Source organism: Lynx canadensis, chromosome D1, assembly GCF_007474595.2.
Source record: "Lynx canadensis isolate LIC74 chromosome D1, mLynCan4.pri.v2, whole genome shotgun sequence".
Classification (NCBI taxonomy): domain Eukaryota; kingdom Metazoa; phylum Chordata; class Mammalia; order Carnivora; family Felidae; genus Lynx; species Lynx canadensis.
Window position 1 is genome coordinate 107,936,902 of NC_044312.2, and position 12,704 is coordinate 107,949,605.

Sequence of the window (12,704 nt, forward strand, 5' to 3'; positions counted from 1 at the left end):
CCCGCCCCGGCCGGAGCCGCCATGTAACCGGCGCCGCCCGGAGCAGAGCCGCGCGCGGGCCCCGGCCACCCGCACGCCATGGGGGACGAGGACGAGGACGAGGGCTGCGCCGTGGAGCTGCGGATCACCGAAGGTGGGGCAGGGGTGGCCGCGGAGGGGCCGGTGGTGCGGGGCCCCGGGGGAGGGCCGCCGGGGCTGCGCCGGGGAGGGGTCATGCACTGGCCGCGCTCATTCGCCTGCTGCGCCCGCAGCCAACCTGACCGGGCACGAGGAGAAGGTGAGCGTCGAGAACTTCGAGCTGCTCAAGGTGCTGGGCACGGGAGGTGAGGACCCCCACGGGGCAGGTGTCCCGGGCCTGGCGCCCTGAGCCTCGCGCGCGCGCACCCGCCCGGGCCTGGGCCCGGGCCAGGCCTCCGGCAGTGCCCCCCACCCTTTCCCGGCACAGCCCGCCTTGCCTGCCCCGCCCCGCCCTGCCAGGGTTTGCATGCCCACTCCCAGGGACGTGCCTGCTCCTGGGGCGCTCCACATCGACACCGCCCCTCCCTGCAAGGTCCTCCCGGGGCAGCCCTCCCAAGTGATTTGCACACCTCCTCCCCGCCCCAGGCGATGTGGCAGCCCGGTCTCCTGCTTTGCTCGCTCCCAGCTTTGCACGCGCCCCGGCCTGGGTTTGCACATCCCTCCCCTGTCCACTCTGCCTTGCACCCCCTGGCGTCTCTGTCTGATCTACGGGTTTGCACATGTCCTGCCCCCACTTTGCCCCGCAGGCCTCCTGGAGCTGCCTGCCTTCCAGCCTGGTTTGCACCTCTCCCTGGTTTTGTGGAGCACCCTCCTGGGCCGCGTACACCCTTTCCTCAGAAGGCTCTGTCAGCTTTTTGCACGCTGGCCTCTCACTCCGGCTCCTTCCCCCAGTTTGCACACCCTCCTGGGTTGGCGTCACACACACACCCCCCCCCCCCGCCGCCCCCACCAGTCCGCACCACCCTTCTGCTCACGGTCTACCCTCCGCTCGCTCACTGCTCCCACAGCCTACGGGAAGGTGTTCCTGGTGCGCAAAGCCGTCGGGCACGACGCAGGCAAGCTGTATGCTATGAAGGTGCTGCGCAAGGCGGCGCTGGTGCAGCGCGCCAAGACCCAGGAGCACACGCGCACCGAGCGCTCGGTGCTGGAACTGGTGCGCCAGGCGCCCTTCCTGGTTACGCTGCACTACGCCTTCCAGACGGACGCCAAGCTGCACCTCATCCTGGGTAAGGGCGGGCACCTGCCCGCCTTGGAGGCCACCACCGAGGCGGGTTGGGCCGCGCGATCAGGGTTGCTTCCCGACGTCCATTCCACACCCCCCTTCCCCCCAGACTATGTGAACGGAGGCGAGATGTTCACCCACCTGTACCAGCGCCAGCACTTTAAAGAGGCCGAGGTGCGCGTGTACGGGGGCGAGATCGTGCTGGCCCTAGAGCACCTGCACAAGGTGGGTGAGGGCCTGGCCGCCCGGCTGCTGCCGAACGTGGCACCCCCGTGGCAGCCTTGAATCGCTGTGTCTGGGGCTTCCTGGGGGGGACTGGAGCGCCTTTCGCACAGGCCTCCTGGAAGGAAGGCCGTAGCGCTGCCTGGGGAGGGGGTCCCTTCCTCCGGCACCTCCTGGAAGGGGCTTTCCTCTGACGGGGAACCCGGGGCCACCTCCCGGGGCCACGCTTGCAGAACTTCCTCAAATGGGGACCTCAGGCCTTGGCTCCCAAGGCCTTCTTCTCGTAGGCTTTCCTCCCTCTGGGACCTGTTTCCGTGGGGCATCCCTGCGCCGTCCCTCTTCCTTGCTTTGGCGTCTTAAGTGGCCTTTCCCATCCCACGGCCCGGTCCCCGGGCTCACTCCTGCACCGGACACCCCTTCTCTAGGGGGTTGTCCTGATCCCCGAGCTGGGTCTTGGTGCTCGGCCCCGGACACGAGCCGTAGAAGCGGGGGGCGGGGGGGGGGGCATCGGGGAGGAAGCCTCAGTGTCCCTCTTGCTCCCACCAGCTGGGTATCATCTACCGAGACCTGAAGCTGGAGAACGTGCTGCTTGACTCCGAGGGCCACATCGTCCTCACAGACTTTGGGCTCAGCAAGGAGTTCCTGACGGAGGAGGTGAGCGCAGGGCCACGTCTCTGCCTACCGCACCCCCACTCGAGCCTTCTCCTTCCTGTCTCCTCCTGCTCCGCACCCGGCTCTGCGTTTCTCGCGGCGCAGAGGCAAACAGATCCAGGTCCTGCCTTCAGGAGGCTCCCTCTGTTCCGACCCTCACAAGTCCAGCGAGTCCTACTCTGAGCCTTGGGGACTGCTGGGTGTCCCAACGGGTCCTCTTGCCCTCCCAGAAAGAACGAACCTTCTCCTTCTGTGGCACCATCGAGTACATGGCCCCCGAAATTATCCGCAGCAAGTCGGGGCACGGCAAGGTGGGTCGGCAGGGGAGCGGGTGGGGAGCGGGGGCGGGGCGAGGCGGGGGTGGCCCTGACCCCGGCTCTGCCCTGGCAGGCTGTGGACTGGTGGAGCCTGGGTATCCTGCTCTTCGAGCTGCTGACGGGGGCCTCGCCCTTCACCCTGGAGGGCGAGAGGAACACGCAGGCGGAGGTGTCCCGGTGAGCGGGGCTGGGCGAGGAGGGTGGCTGAGGGGCCTGGGCAGGGTTGGGGAGGGGGCTCGCTGCCCCTGACGCCCCCCCAATCCTCCCAGACGGATCCTGAAGTGCTCCCCTCCCTTCCCCCCCCGGATCGGGCCCGTGGCACAGGACCTGCTGCAGCGGCTACTTTGCAAAGACCCCAAGAAGCGGCTGGGCGCGGGGCCCCAGGGGGCGCAGGAAGTCAAGAACCACCCCTTCTTCCAGGTGAGGCTCCCGACCCTCCCGCACACCTCCCTGCACACACCCAGACCAGGCTGCTGCCCCGTGTTGGGGGATGGTCTGAGACTAGCTGATTTCACTTGATTTAGAGAAACCTCCGGGGGCCCCTGGGTGGCTCCGTTGGTTGAGCGTCTGGCTTGATTCTGGCCTTGGTCATGACCCCAGGGTCGTGGGATGGAGCCCCACGTCGGGCTCTGTGCTGAGCGTGAAGCCTGGTTAAGATCGTCTCTCTCTCTCTCTCTCTCTCTCTTTCTTTCTCCCTCTGCCCCTCTCCCCCACTCGCATGCTCTCTCTCTCTCTCTAAAAAAAAGAAGAAGAAAAACCTCCAGAAAAAGAAAGTGGGTTTGTCGTATCCGTCTCTAGTGAAACTTGGAGGATGGGTCGGGTTCCTGGGGGAAGGAATGTTGGGCTCATTGACGGGCAGGGCTGGCAGGGGCTTGAGCATGGATTCGTCATCAGCCAGGTTCAGAGAAGGGAGGTGACCCGCTCCAGACCGCACGGGAAATGCGGTCGCGCTGGGAACAGGTCGCGGGTCTCCTGTCGGCCCGAAGCAGAACTAAGAGTCACTCTTTTGGCTCTTAGCATCCTCCCAGGCATTCTGTTCTTTGCTCCTGTACAATCTGTGTGCCTGTAATTCAGAGGGACAGTCGGTCAGTCGCTTGGGTTTTGTTCACCTGGTAAGAGCACACACAGGTTAGAGTGCAGTGCAGAGTGAATCGTGTTTCCTTGCGAGACCTTGCTGGCTCGGGCGCGGTGCATGGCCGGCATCGTTGCCCAGCAGGACCCTGAAGCGGCGATCACCGGCCGTGTGTTGGCTCTTTGCGTTATGTCATGTAACCTTCAGAACCATTCTGATCATCCCCATCTTCACAGATGAGGAAACCGAGGCTCAGACAGGTTAAGTAATTTGCCGGAGATCACCCAGCCGGGGGGTGATGGAGCTCAGATCCAAACCCAGGTCTGGGTGATTGGAAGCCCATGCTCTTAACTGGTGTGTTCTGTTTACCGGAGGGGAATCAGATTTGCTACTTGTCTGACATTGCAACAGAAGTACCCATTTATGGGCACTTACCGTGGGCCAGGCACTCAGTTATCCTTGCTGTGAGTGCTATCCTCTTAAATCTTCTCACCAATTACCTGCCTGGAAGGTTCCTTGGAGACGCTTTCTTAGACAGGAATCCAAGTCTCCGTGGTGAAGTTGTCCCTTCGCGGGGGAAGTGGCTGACGAGCGTCAGTTTCCTTAAGTGAATTCCTCAAGCCCACCCTGAGTACATGCCCCGGGTGCTGGGAGTGGGTTGACCAGTAATCATACTGGAGAGGCGCTAAGGTCTTCGAGGCCTGGGGCTCAGAAGGGGTGGTGGTCCCCTCAGACCCCCTTCTCTCAAGACAGCCTCTTTGGTGGGGCGCCTGGGTGGCTCGGTCGGTTGGGCGTCTGACTTTGGCTCAGATCATGATCTCACGGTTCATGGGTTCGAGCCCCGTGTCGGGCTGTGTACTGACAGCTCAGAGCCTGGAGCCTGCTTCCGATGCTGTGTCTCCCTCTCTCTCTGCCGGTCCCCCACTCGTGCTCTGTCTGTCTCTCAAAAATGAATAAACATTAAAAAAAAAAAATAAGGGGCGCCTGGGTGGCGCAGTCGGTTAAGCGTCCGACTTCAGCCAGGTCACGATCTCGTGGTCCGGGAGTTCGAGCCCCGCGTCAGGCTCTGGGCTGATGGCTCAGAGCCTGGAGCCTGTTTCCGATTCTGTGTCTCCCTCTCTCTCTGCCCCTCCCCCCATTCATGCTCTGTCTCTCTCTGTCCCAAAAATAAATAAACGTTGAAAAAAAAAAAATTAAAAAAAAAAATAAATAAAAAAAGAGATCCTTTGATGAGAGCAATGCTGAGATCCTGGTGCCAGCCCCGGGGCCTTCAAGCCCAAATCAGGCCTCTTGGCTGTGAGTGACAAAAAAGTCGAACCCAGAATGGGGATATCCCTGGAGTAGAGTTTGGCTGCTAAGAACGAAGATTGGAGTGAACAATCTAGATGAGATAGACGTTAATTAATTAATTTATTTATAAAGGTTGGCTTTACCACAGGGCTGCTGTGGTGTTTTGTGAATACAAGCTCCTTTCTTCTTTTTGTAATGCTTCTTCATTCTTAGCCTCCATCCCCAGGGCTGCCTCGTGGGCCAAAATGGCTGCCAGAGCTCTTGCCATCTAGCCTGTTATCTAGGCAGGAATCAAGAGGACAAAGGAGGAGAAGGGCAAAATGGCACGTGCCAACTAGTCACCCTCCTCTTGAGGTTCTTTCTCTGGATTCCTACCTCGCAATTACTGCTTACAAGTTATGGGTCACCCCCAAGTGCCCCAAAGTTTGCTGCAATACGTTAGTTGTGCCCATTGCTTCCCGGAGTAAAGTTGGGGCTGTGGTACTAAGGAAGACCGGGACGATGGATGGCTGGGCAGGCAATGAGCGGGCTCTGCCACCCTAGCTTAAACATAAAAAGGTATGTTTTAGCTCCCGTAAGTGAAAAGTCCCAAGGAAAAGTGGTCTGACTTCAGGCAAGGCTGCATCCAGGTGCTGGATTTGTGTCATTAAGAATTTCTTTCTTTGTGTCTTGGCTTTTCTGTTCATCATTAGACCCTGAAGGGGTCCCCCCCGGCCGTTCCAGGCCCACATGCTCCCCATTCAAGCCCAGTTGGAGAAAGAGATTTGTTTTGCATGTCAATGCTGTTGAAAGTCCCAGAATTGACTAAGTGTGGTGGAGGGGCGATTCTGTGAGGGAAATTGGGATTCTGTTATCAGAGGGAGAGAAACACAAGCCGGGGAGGCAGGAAGGACAACTTTCCACCCAAATGCCAGATAGCCCCTTGTCTCACTGAGGAGCTGCCCAGGGAAGGTGGCCTGGAGGGGACCGGGGTTTTCACTTCCTACCCTTGACCGCCCGATCTCTTATTCCTTTTCTCCAGGGTCTGGATTGGGCTGCGTTGGCTGCCAGGAAAATCCCAGCCCCATTCCGGCCCCAGATCCGCTCGGAGCTGGATGTGGGCAACTTTGCAGAGGAATTTACGCGGCTGGAGCCTGTTTACTCACCCCCTGGCAGCCCCCCGCCTGGGGATCCTCGAATCTTCCAGGTGAGAGCTCACAGAACCACAGGTGCCATGGAGACAGGACCTCGCTGCCAGCCTTGGCCCTGGCTGACTCATGGCCCTGCATAGGCCCTGTGTTCTGATCAGGACTCAGCGTCTCCCCCAGACCCTCTCCACTGGTGGGGCGCCCGGAGTCGTCAGTCCTACGGACTGCCGTGGCGGGACACGTCTTTGAATCTCGTGGTGTATCTTGAAATTTCATGTTAACTTCCCTTCTCCACACATCTCTTTACTGTTCTCTAAAAGCATCATTTTAACTATTCAGTTGCTTAAGTGGAGAACTAGAAAGAGATTCCACGTTTATACTGTGGCTTTGCATGTTCCTTTGGCAAACCGTATCACATTTGTGGAAGCACAGGTCCCCTCCACTCAAGTTTAGAAGCTGAGGCCTGTTGGACAAGTCCAGACTTCCTTGCTCGGCATTCAAGGCCCCGTATGACGTCATTCTTGCTCAGCGCTCTAGCCTCAGTGCTCACTGTGGTCCCACTTGGTGTCCCAGCACCTACGACAAACACGCCTCTGTGCCTTTGCACATGCAGTTCCCTCCACCTGGAGTACCTTCCCCACCGTTGCCCGCCTGGCAGGCTCCTAGTCATCTTCCAAGCTTCCCACTCCTGTTTCAAGCCGTGCTGCTCCTGTGTGAATTCTTCCCCACTCCCCTAGTCCCGGGCTGCCCTTTCCTTGTGCATCGGTTCTCTGTAGCTGGCACCTCCCCTGAGCAGTGTGTCAGGTTGTATCCTAACTGCCTTCCTGAGACCGCTTCCCCTGGTCTGGAAACTCCCAGAAGGCAGGGACTGACTGTGTTTAATTTCTGTGTCCCTTTGCCCAGTGTGGGGGCCTGGCCTGTAGGACACGGTCCGTAAATATGAAGGAAGAATAGGCCAATGTGAACCGTAGGTGGATGAGTCCCCTCTGTGAGCCCTCTCCCAAGTGATGGCTTTGCTAGAACCATCCATCCGTTGTCTCACGGTTCTCATGAGACAGTTCTTTCTGGTGAATCAGCGGTTACTTTCATTCATCCATTTCATGATTCAAAAATATGTATTGAGTGCCTACAATGTGCCAGGCACTGATCCGGGGCACCCGGGGACCGATCAATGAACCAAACAGAAAAGCCTAGAGCCTGCATTCTCGTGCACAGTGGGGCTGTGTGTTAAGCAGAAAACAATACATCATCAAAATGACCCTTAAGAAACCCCTTGAATTGCCTCTTTGTATTTCCTCAGTGGCCCCTCCCCTTGCAGGCGGGGGGGGGGGGCAATGTTTGGTTTGAGATGAAGGAATAATGACTTTTTTGTATTCAGTGGGTAGGTTTGAATTCTCATAAGCTAAGTGTGTGTGATGCCAGGCCATGCCCCTTTTATGCGTTGGGTCCGTCGTTGTCTGGGTCACTACATTGTGCCAGATGATGGCCTTGGCGCTTAGCACTTGGCGGTCACTGTGATGGGAAGGGCGGAGTTTCAGATTCCTGCGGGATGCGGACCCATGTAATCATAGAACAAGCTGGAATAACATGTCAACACATCCTATGTGCACCAGGGATGCCAAAGGAACGTCCTCCACTACCTACTATGGTCCAGGGTCTTACCTCTGCCTGCCCTGCCCCTCACCCAGGCTGGGTCTTCCTAGGACTACATTTGTGCCTCCAGCCCCGATACCCACCAGCCTCTGACACAAACCCCACCCCTGCAGGGATACTCCTTCGTGGCGCCCTCCATCCTGTTTGACCATAACAACGCGGTGATGACAGATGTGCTGGAAGCATCTGGCGCTGGAGACCGGCCCGGCCGGGCAGCGGTGGCCAGGAGCGCCATGATGCAGGTGGGTTGGGCGGGGGGGGGGGGGGGGGGAGTTGATTCTGGGGAGTCTGGGCTCAGGGACTCCAGACCTGGCTTCACCAGGTGTGCCCACGGTGAGGTTTGGAGCCTCTCCGAGGTGGCATGTGAACGTGGCCGCGAGGCTCCCGGGTGCGACCTCTGACGCGCCTCCTTCGCCGCCAGGACTCGCCCTTCTTCCAGCAGTACGAGCTAGACCTGCGGGAGCCCGCACTGGGCCAAGGCAGCTTCTCCGTGTGTCGCCGCTGCCGCCAGCGCCAGAGCGGCCAGGAGTTCGCGGTCAAGATCCTCAGCCGCAGGTGGGCGGGCCTGGGTGGGCGGGGCCTGCAAAGACGGGGCCGGGAGGGCGGGGCCGGAGGGCGGCCTGTACTGACCCCGCCTGCCTCGCCCCCAGGCTGGAGGCGAACACGCAGCGAGAAGTGGCGGCCCTGCGGCTTTGCCAGTCGCACCCCAATGTGGTGAAATTGCATGATGTGCATCACGACCAGGTGACGCTTTCTTGGGCTGGGGCGCAACGCAGGGACTCAGGAGACTGCCCTTGGAGGGCGGGAGACGGGGTGGGGGTGGGGGTGGCGGGCGGGGAGGGCAGGAGGAGGAGTCTGAGGACTGGGTGCGGGGGCCTTGAGGGGTACGGCAGGCCAGGGAGCTGGTATCGGAGGGTAGTAGGGCCGGAGGAAGATCGGAGGGTCGGAAGGCGGAGCTGAGGATGGCCAAGGGAACTGAATTTGAGGCCGACGTGGAGGGGGCTAGGATTTAAGGTGGCAAAGGGGCGGAGGCCCGGGAGGCTGACTTGGGGCCTACGGGTTGTTTTGGGGGTGATGGTAGTTCCTCGCTCGAATAGAGGCGGGGCCTGAGGCTAGGGGCGGGGCCCGGCCAGTGGGTGGGGCCTGGCCGGAGACCGAAGGTTCCCAGCGACCCGGATGGTGACCTAGGCCCGCCGCTCCCCGCCCCGCAGCTGCACACGTACCTGGTTCTGGAGCTGCTGCGGGGCGGGGAGCTGCTGGAGCACATTCGCAAGAAGAGGCACTTCAGCGAGTCCGAAGCGAGCCAGATCCTGCGCAGCCTCGTGTCGGCCGTGAGCTTCATGCACGAGGAGGCCGGCGTGGTGCACCGCGACCTCAAGCCGGAGGTGGGCGCGGGGCTGGGGGAGCCGGGGAGGGCCGAGGCGCGGAGGGCTTAGTCCCTAACAGGCCGCCCCGCCGCCCTCACAGAACATCCTGTACGCCGACGACACGCCCGGAGCCCCGGTGAAGATCATCGACTTTGGGTTCGCGCGGCTGCGTCCGCAGAGCCCCGCGGGGCCCATGCAGACGCCCTGCTTCACGCTGCAGTACGCAGCCCCCGAGCTGTTGGCGCAGCAGGGTTACGATGAGTCCTGCGACCTCTGGAGCCTCGGCGTCATTCTGGTATGAGATGGGGTCCCCAGGAGGGTTCAGGGTGCCCCGAGCCTGGGGTCCGAGGGCTTCTCGAGGCGGGCCAACAGGGACGCCCCCGAGGCGGAGGACAGGGGTCGTCATGGTGGGGGTGGCAGCGTTTGCTCGGAGGCTGGGTTTAGAGGGCCTCCTCATACACAGGCAGGGTTGCTCCGGTGCTGAGGTCAGGGCATCCCAAGTATTAGGGGTTGGAGGTCAGGGTTCATCCTCAGGAGTTACCCTCATGGAGAGGGTGAATGGTTCTGTGGGTGGGTGGGCTGAGTCGGCCTCCTGGCCTGTCTCGGCCCTGCAGCCCGGACCGGTCTCACTTTTCCCTCCACCTCCCCAGTACATGATGCTGTCGGGGCAGGTCCCCTTCCAGGGGGCTTCAGGCCAGGGCGGGCAGAGCCAGGCGGCAGAGATCATGTGCAAGATCCGCGAGGGGCGCTTCTCCCTTGACGGGGAGGCCTGGCAGGGCGTGTCTGAAGAAGCTAAGGAGCTGGTCCGAGGTGCGGAGCCGGTGGGGGTGGGGGCAAGGTCACAGATCATGGCTGGGGAGGCGGCGGCCGTGGGGTCTCGATGGGTTAAGTGTTTGGTCTGGGGAACTGGGCCGGGAGGAGAGTGGGGCTCTTGGGAGGTCTCTGGGGCGCAGCCTACACACACACACACACACACACACACACACACACACACACACACTCGGCCCCTCCTCGACACTTCCCTGCCTCCAGGGCTCCTGACGGTGGACCCCGCCAAGCGGTTGAAGCTCGAGGGGCTGCGGGGTAGCACGTGGCTGCAGGACGGCAGCGCGCGCTCCTCGCCCCCACTCCGGACGCCCGACGTGCTGGAATCCTCGGGTCCGGCTGTGCGCTCCGGGCTCAACGCCACCTTCATGGTGAGGGGCGGGGCCTGTGGGCGGTGGGCGGGCGGGGCCTGGAGAGGCGGGGCCTCCGAGCCCGGAGAGGTGAGGCGCACCGAGTACTGACCTCCCTCCCCCGGTGGTCGGTCGGCGCCTTGACCTTTGGGAGAGGCTGCGGCCGGCCACCTGATGGCCGTGATCCGGTGGGATGGGAGGGAGGGGCTGGGTTGGGGGCCGAGGGGCCCGGCAGGTGGTGGGGGATGGGGGACTCACCCGCCTTTCTGCCAGGCCTTCAACCGGGGCAAACGCGAGGGCTTCTTCCTGAAGAGCGTGGAGAACGCGCCCCTGGCCAAGCGGCGGAAACAGAAGCTGCGGAGCGCCGCCACCTCCCGCCGCGTCTCCCCCGCGCCCGCCGCCCCGGGCAGGGCCCCCGCCGCCAAAGGAGCCCCCAGACGAGCCAACGGCCCCCTGCCCCCCTCCTAGCCCCACCCCCCCCACCCCGTAACCTCCCTTCCCCCGCAGGGGCTGTGACCTGGGAGCCTCCGGTATCGGCTCCGCCCCATCCCCAGGGATTGCCTTTCCCTCCCCTTCCCCCCCCCACCCCACTCCCAGACAGAGCAGAAGTATTTTTATAAGCAGAGAATTTTTTATGTCTTACCAGATAGAGTTCGAGATGCAGGGAGGGAGGGGCCTCTGCCAAGACAGCGCCTCATCTGGCTGAAGTCACTTCTCCCCCAGGGGGCTGTTCCTGCAGGGAAGGGCTCCTCCCGCATTTCTACGCACTGAGTTGCCTGCCGCAGGGAGAAACTGGGACCTCTCCCCTGCCCTCCCCTGAGGCCCTGCTCTTGGGAGGGGGCGCCCCTCTCGCTGTCACTTTATGGACTGTCTGTGCAATCATGTCCACCAAAGACCTGTGTTGGGGAGGGGGGTTCAAGGAGAGGTCCTGGGGGACCCCTGAAGCATTTCTGCCTCACTTTATGTCACCCGCTTCTCCCCTATTGGGGCTAAGTTAGGAGGTAGGCAACCCCTAGAAGGGGAGGCCCCTTCTCACCCCCCCCCACCCCCCTTGGCACAGCTGCCCCTGGCTGGGGGCAGGGCCTTGAGGGTCTGGGCTGGGCATCTGCAGTCACTGCCTCAGCCCATCCAGGCTGTGCCTTTGACTTTAAAATAAAAGTCCATCCAGTGCTGTGTGGGAAGTCTGTGTGTGCGTGGAGGGTGTGTGGGGCAAACGTTTCCAGCCAGTGGGGCCTGGGGCCCCAGAGAGGAGGGACAGGGCACACCCTTTGTCCATACCCTCTGTCCTTGACTTTTGAACCCAGCAGCAGGAGGGCCAAACAATCCTCTTGGCTGCATATTTGGACAGCTCTGCCATGGATCACTTAGGATTCTCTTGGGTATAGTAGTAGAAAACCCAACTTGAACTTAACTTCAGAGTGGGATTTTTTTGGGCCCTTGTAACCACGCGGTGCAGTGGCGGCTTCAGGCAAGGTCTGATCTGGACACAGACTCATGGCCGGGACCCAGTTTCCCAGACTCAGTTTTTTTATTCCGATTTCTTGGTGTGGCGGCCTGGAGCATTTTCCTTTTGGCCCCAGGATGGGTGCCGGGTGCTCCAGGGGCAACAGACTGAAATGTGATAGAGAGTGTTTTAGCTTTCCCTGTGGAAATCCCAAGAAGAACTCCCATCGGAGCCACTTAGGTCACGTGTCCTCCGTGGACCAGTCACTGTGGCCAGGGATACAGGGTGCTGCTTGCCTTAGATCTGGATCTTGGACTCCCCTCTGGAAGCTCATTGGGTGGAGAGCCAGAGAAGGGGTGGGTCCTTAGAGGTCCGATGGACAGAGCTTGGTGCCTGTCAGAGAGGGAGTGAGTCCTCGAGGCCATCAGCGTGGCACCTCCCTCCAGCAGAGCAGGAGACCCCCCCCACCCCCGCTGTGTGATCCCTGCTAGGTGGTTGTGGCCATAGGGCAGTGGTGGCCCCAGCATCTTTGGGTGCCCTAGGTCAGGGCTACTCATCTGCACAGTGCAGAGAGCCCTGCCCCAGGGTTGCCTGGACGTTACCACTCTAGATGCCTCCAGGCCATCTCCCCATATTACCCTGTGGGGTCATCTCATGGTGGACCGTCCCTTCCCATTCTGAGGTTTGCCTCTTACAGGGGGAGGTACCCAGGAGATAGGAACCCGGAGATGCTGAAGTCGGGGCAAAGCCAGATGGTTCCGGGGGCAGGTGGGGCCCCGTGAGTGTGGATCGAGCGCAGTTGGGTGGCGTGGGGACATCCGACTGTCCCATCCTGTAGGTCTGAGAGGAGGGAAGGGCCCAGGAGAAGGTCCCCAGGACCTGACCCAGTCACATGACTGTTAAGAGCAGCAAAGGAACAGATGTGACATTGTGGTCACTTACGAACAGTTCACTGAGTTTTACGGACGTGTTCAATGTGCAGGGACGGTCCTGAACACTCTTCATGGATTATCTTCATTATGTCCTAGATTCCTCACAACTGGGTTATGAGAAAGGCATCACCTTCATTTAAGAGGTGACAAAAGCGAGCCTCAGTGAAGGTCAGCTCAAGGTCACTCAGGTAGATGTGCATTCCGTCCCGGTGGA

At 61.0% G+C, this 12,704-nt stretch overlaps 1 protein-coding gene across 3 annotated transcripts; it reads left to right on the top strand.

Annotated features, from left to right (window-relative positions):
- The first annotated feature begins 8 nt into the window (after positions 1–8).
- Positions 9–11,295, top strand: RPS6KA4 (ribosomal protein S6 kinase A4). 3 transcript variants are annotated; one of them, XM_030332690.1, is made up of 17 exons: positions 9–133; positions 252–323; positions 1,026–1,244; positions 1,350–1,465; positions 2,009–2,116; positions 2,344–2,424; positions 2,504–2,607; positions 2,700–2,850; positions 5,814–5,978; positions 7,686–7,814; positions 7,994–8,127; positions 8,223–8,316; positions 8,784–8,957; positions 9,040–9,234; positions 9,590–9,749; positions 9,972–10,135; positions 10,388–11,295. In XM_030332690.1, exons 1-17 carry the CDS (start codon positions 79–81, stop codon positions 10,580–10,582), a joined length of 2,316 nt encoding a protein of 771 aa, XP_030188550.1. In that variant the 5' UTR covers positions 9–78; the 3' UTR covers positions 10,583–11,295. The 3 variants fall into 3 exon arrangements, with proteins under 3 accessions (XP_030188550.1, XP_030188551.1, XP_030188552.1); XM_030332692.1 differs by having other exon boundaries at positions 90–133; positions 252–277; XM_030332691.1 differs by lacking the exon at positions 252–323.
- The last annotated feature ends 1,409 nt before the right edge of the window (positions 11,296–12,704 follow it).